The sequence below is a fragment of the Procambarus clarkii genome, chromosome 8 (assembly GCF_040958095.1).
Source record: "Procambarus clarkii isolate CNS0578487 chromosome 8, FALCON_Pclarkii_2.0, whole genome shotgun sequence".
Classification (NCBI taxonomy): Eukaryota; Metazoa; Arthropoda; class Malacostraca; order Decapoda; family Cambaridae; genus Procambarus; species Procambarus clarkii.
The window spans coordinates 44,061,960-44,067,959 of record NC_091157.1 but is presented as its reverse complement, the minus strand read 5'-3'; the positions used below and the strand labels follow the sequence as shown (position 1 = coordinate 44,067,959).

General features: G+C 44.2%; 1 protein-coding gene across 1 annotated transcript in view; it reads left to right on the top strand.

The window, feature by feature from the left end:
- The first annotated feature begins 580 nt into the window (after positions 1 to 580).
- Positions 581 to 6,000, top strand: part of LOC123759705 (lachesin) — a 75,407-nt gene continuing 69,987 nt past the window's right edge. The window contains exon 1 of the mRNA XM_069317771.1: positions 581 to 1,510. Within this exon, the coding sequence (XP_069173872.1) occupies positions 1,361 to 1,510 (150 nt within the window). The 5' untranslated portion in view covers positions 581 to 1,360. The remainder of the gene's footprint in view (positions 1,511 to 6,000) is intronic.

The following is a 6,000-nucleotide window of genomic DNA, read 5'->3' as shown; positions in this document are numbered from 1 at the left end:
TGGAGGGAAAGGTGGGTGGATAAATAAATGAAATAGGTGAATAGATCAATTGATAGACGGATATATAAATCAGTAAATGGATGGATAGAAAGCTGCATAAAGGGATAGCTAAAGGATTGTATAGAAGGACTGATAGTTGCCTGAAAACATAAGACCATAAGAATAAAGGTAACTGCAAAAGGCCTATTGGCCCATACAAGGCAGCTCCTATTCATATCCACCCAAACTCATTCAAGCGTCTAACCTACGCTTGAAACAATTATTGAAATACAGGTGGACAGATAGATGTGTAAATAGAAGATCGTTAGCCAGGTGGTTAGATGATAAATGGAGAGATTGATGGATATAAATTCACTGATATCGGGAAAATTAGTATACTTTCCTGCTATTCAAAAGTTCGCCGTAGTCCCAGAACCTAGACGTTTCTCCCACAGCTGCTGAGGATTTTCACTTCTCAAAGTTAACTGGGTATTACACTTTGTAGTATTATGGGGAGAGAGAGAGAAAGAGAGAGAGGGAGAAAGAGAGAAAGAGAGAGAAGTGGGGGGGGGAGAGAGACAGAGAGAGACAGACAGAGACAGTGAGAGACAGTGAGGGAGAGGGAGAGACAGAGAGAGACAAAGACAGAGGTACAGATATAGTATTGACAGACAGTAGACGGATGGATGGATAGGTAGATCGCTGGATGGATAAAAAGATTGAAAAAGGGAAAAATTGATGGATAGATGAACAGTTAAATGTGTGGATTGATAGATGAACAGAAGGATTAATTAATATATGGATGGATAGATGAGAAGATGGATAGATGAACAGATGTGTAAGTATAATGACGCATGGATAGATGGATTAATATATATGGATAGATGAATATATGGATAAATATATCGATGCATGGATAAATGGATAGATAGATGACAGATGGATGGATAGATAATTACTAGATGGAAAGATTAGTAGACTAATGATAGACAGGTCCACGTATTTCTCCATCTATTCACCTAACGTTAATATAATGACACCATTAATAGGCAGCACATTATAGCACTAATTACGTCGATGTTTTGAAGTGATTATGATGAGAATTTTCCTCATCATAATAATTCTCATTGAAGAAACAGTCCAGTTTCATCATTGTACAAGACTGAACTGAACGATAGAGCAACGGTCTCGCTTCATGCAGATCGGCGTTCAATCCCCAACCGTCCACCAAGTGGTTGGGCACCATTCCAATCCCCTCGTCCCATCTTAAATCCTTATCCTGATCCCTTCCAAGCGCTATATAGTCGTAATAGCTTAGCGCTTTCCCCCCCACCTGATAGTTCCCTTTCCTTAGAACACATACACAAGCCACCACAACCTGATGGATCTCTCCTCTTCCGCAGATCAACTGAACGAAGTGGCCATCAGCGACGCCCTTCCCAGGTTCCAGGAGCCCATAAAGAACGTGACTGTTCCACTGGGAAGGGAAGCCGTTCTCTCCTGCATTGTTGAGAACTTGGGGGAGTATAAGGTGAGTGAATACTGTCTCATGGGAGAGTATAAGGTGAGTGAATACTGTCTCATGGGGGAGTATAAGGTGAGTGAATACTGTCTCATGGGAGAGTATAAAGTGAGTGAATACTGTCTCATGGGGGAGTATAAGGTGAGTGAATACTGTCTCATGGGAGAGTATAAGGTGAGTGAATACTGTCTCATGGGAGAGTATAAGGTGAGTGAATACTGTCTCATGGGAGAGTATAAGGTGAGTGAATACTGTCTCATGGGAGAGTATAAGGTGAGTGAATACTGTCTCATGGAAGAGTATAAGGTGAATACTGTCTCATGGGAGAGTATAAGGTGAGTGAATACTGTATTGGTAGAGTACAGGTGAGTGAATACTGTCTCATGGGAGAGTATAAGGTGAGTGAATACTGTCTCATGGGAGAGTATAAGGTGAGTGAATACTGTCTCATGGGAGAGTATAAGGTGAACACTGTCTCATTTGAGAGTACAGGTGAGTGAATACTGTCTCATGGGAAAATGCAAAGTGAGTGAATATAGGCCTCCAGGGAGAGTAAAAGAAACATGAGTACTGTCTCTTGTGACAGTACAAGTTGAGTGGGAACTGTCCACCGTCTTTTATTGGGCAACAGTATTTCCAATTAGTTTTCTGTCAAATTGACAGCCATTAATTACCGCGACATTAACACCTTGCTCTATTCGGACAATATTATCGTCTGCTTCCTATAATTGGTCTAAAGAAATTCCTCATTAACTACTCTAGGAATTGAGTGTAAGAGAAGTGGGAAAGGTTGCACTCTCTCCCTTCCCCAGCACCCCCAACCACTTGGACTGGACGGTAGAGCAACCGTCTCGCTTCATGCAGGTCGGCGTTCAATCCCCCGACCGTCCATAAGTGGTTGGGCGACATTCCTTGCTCCATATTCCCTCCAGCATCTCCAACACAAGGTGACAGATTAATATCACACACACAATAATACAAATGTTTCAAGCTAAAGTGAATATTTATCATCTGAAGATCGGATTTACAGGACTTTTTTAATCTACACATATACCCACGTGTATGTACTACACATATACCCACGTGTATGTACTACACATATACCCACGTGTATCCTTGTGTCTCCACGTGTCTCCGTGTGACGTGGAAGCCTTACACACACACACACACACATAGGGCCTCGTAGCCTGGTGGATAGCGCGCAGGATTCGTAATTCTGTGGCGCGGGTTCGATTCCCGCACGAGGCAGAAACAAATGGGCAAAGTTTCTTTCACCCTAAGTGCCCCTGTTACCTAGCAGTAAATAGGTACCTGGGAGTTAGTCAGCTGTCACGGGCTGCTTCCTGGCGGGTGTGTGTGTGTGTGGTGTGGGGGAAAAAAAAGTAGTTAGTAAACAGTTGATTGACAGTTGAGAGGCGGGCCGAAAGAGCAAAGCTCAACCCCCCGCAAAAACACAACTAGTAAACACACACACACACACACACACACACACACACACACACACACACACACACACACACACACACACACACACACACACACACAAACCTTGCCGGTAGAAATAGGAAGCGAACTATTTTATTTTCCTAAAAGTCCAGCAGAACTTTTTTCAACCTCTATTTACATGAAATCGGTACTATTTCTCTAGGAAAAATTCTTGGTGCCTGTCAACGTTGTTTACATATTAAGGCTGAAAAATCTGTAGGTAAATGAAAATATATTTATAGTATGATGATAGTGTTTTGTGCTGGGGATTGTACACCACTGAGAGGGAGCTCAAAGGGAACCTGAATAGTGGGAAATACATTAGAGTTTAAAAAGTGTGAGGAAACTTTGGAGTGTTCGAGTAATATGAGAATCGGACAAGTGTGTCGGAGTATTGAAGTTTTAAAGATGGAAGATCATGGCTACTGTGCTCATTGATGGGTGGTGGTGGGTGGTGATGGTGGTTGGTGATGGTGGTGGTGGTGGTGAGGGTGAGAGTGAGGTTCTAATGTGTGATAGTGAAGTGTACAGTGGTCTGAATGCCTCCTTTAAGTTCCTGAAGAATGTTCTGCTTGTAGTGTAAGAGTTAACTTACACTACAAGCAGGAGAGTTTTGCTTGTAGTGTAAGCGAGTGATACAAGCTATGTATATGCGGCTCCGGAGCTAGGTACAGTGATTCTGAGTGATACAGTGATATTATATATCATAGATACATAGATACAGTGATACTCTCAGCTCTTGTTCTCTTGTTACAGGGAGGAAGTTTCCCATCGTTGTCTACCCTACCCCTTGTCTCCTGGCGCCTATTTTCATTGCTATCACCTTCTTGAGCTCCAAGAGCTGTTTCTCGAACCAAATCTGCAGCTTGTCTAAGTCATCTTGGAGTGTCTTATCATATTCATTTTTCTCGAAATCTTCTAATTCATTTTGTATTGTTTGCTATATACATAAATGAGAATTACCATTGTTGTCAGCGCTGATCTGTGAGGTACTCCGCTTATTATGCTACGCCATTGTCTGTATGTGTGTATTTATCATTTGTGCCTATAGGTTCGAGTTGTTAGCTCTTGGACCCCGCCTTTCTAACCGTCGGTTGTTGAATGTACTGACTCCGACCTGTTTTCCTCAGTCACATCTACTACATATATTTCTAACACACACACACACACACACACACATGCCCAGGAAGCAGCCCATAGCGGATGTTTAACTCCCAGGTACCTAATTACTGTTAGGAGAACAGATATATTAGGTGAAAGAAACTGTCCATTTGTTTCTGCCTGGGCCGGGAATCGAACCAGGGCCCTTACAAGTACGACCTAGGAGCTCATCCACTCGGCCGAGAGGTTCTGTGTGAGTGCGGGGCTTCAGCTCTTGGGCCCCATCTCCTATCAACTGGTGTATGTGCATAAATAAAAACAATATATAGAAATACGTCACAAATAATTCTGCCAATTACACGAACAAGCTGAGTACTGACGGCGTCACTAGATAATATTTGTGTATTTAATTTTGCTTAAGATTCGTTGTGAAGTTACTGGAGATATATTAATGTTCTCGGTAATGAAATATTCCTCGTTTCTAAGTATTATCTTTACATTAAATATGGCTTCAATTTGTAAAAATATAGTGATAGTTCGAATTCAGAATTTAGGAATTTGTTCATAATAATAATAATATGATTAACAAATTAGTAATGGTAATGTCTTCTCGCAGACATTATAACAAAGGATAAAAACTCACACTTGTGCATTTGTGAAATTTGTGTATTTGCAAGACTATACGATAAATAGGACCATGGAGTGATAGCCAATAAAATAACGTCCGAAGGAATAACAGGTAAAGTTGGGTGATATTCAATTTCCTGTCAAACAAAATAGAACAAGTAATAGTTTACAAAATCAAAAGCTCTCTACTCAGAGTCGTTGTCACTGTACAACTACTTTTCCTCATCCTCATACCAGATACAAAGATAAAATTACCCAGCTTTGTTTTAAATTTTGCCCCGAGGAGCGAGTTTATTGGGCAGCGTCACTCATCCTGCGAGTGGACACACCGCCATAGTGACAGTATTGGGCAGCGCCACTCATCCTGCGAGTGGACACACCGCCATAGTGACAGTATTGGGCAGCGCCACTCATCCTGCGAGTGGACACACCGCCATAGTGACAGTATTGGGCAGCGCCACTCATCCTGCGAGTGGACACACCGCCATAGTGACAGTATTGGGCAGCGCCACTCATCCTGCGAGTGGACACACCGCCATAGTGACAGTATTGGGCAGCGCCACTCATCCTGCGAGTGGACACACCGCCATAGTGACAGTATTGGGCAGCGCCACTCATCCTGCGAGTGGACACACCGCCATAGTGACAGTATTGGGCAGCGCCACTCATCCTGCGAGTGGACACACCGCCATAGTGACAGTATTGGGCAGCGCCACTCATCCTGCGAGTGGACACACCGCCATAGTGACAGTATTGGGCAGCGCCACTCATCCTGCGAGTGGACACACCGCCATAGTGACAGTATTGGGCAGCGCCACTCATCCTGCGAGTGGACACACCGCCATAGTGACAGTATTGGGCAGCGCCACTCATCCTGCGAGTGGACACACCGCCATAGTGACAGTATTGGGCAGCGCCACTCATCCTGCGAGTGGACACACCGCCATAGTGACAGTATTGGGCAGCGCCACTCATCCTGCGAGTGGACACACCGCCATAGTGACAGTATTGGGCAGCGCCACTCATCCTGCGAGTGGACACACCGCCATAGTGACAGTATTGGGCAGCGCCACTCATCCTGCGAGTGGACACACCGCCATAGTGACAGTATTGGGCAGCGCCACTCATCCTGCGAGTGGACACACCGCCATAGTGACAGTATTGGGCAGCGCCACTCATCCTGCGAGTGGACACACCGCCATAGTGACAGTATTGGGCAGCGCCACTCATCCTGCGAGTGGACACACCGCCATAGTGACAGTATTGGGCAGCGCCACTCATCCTGC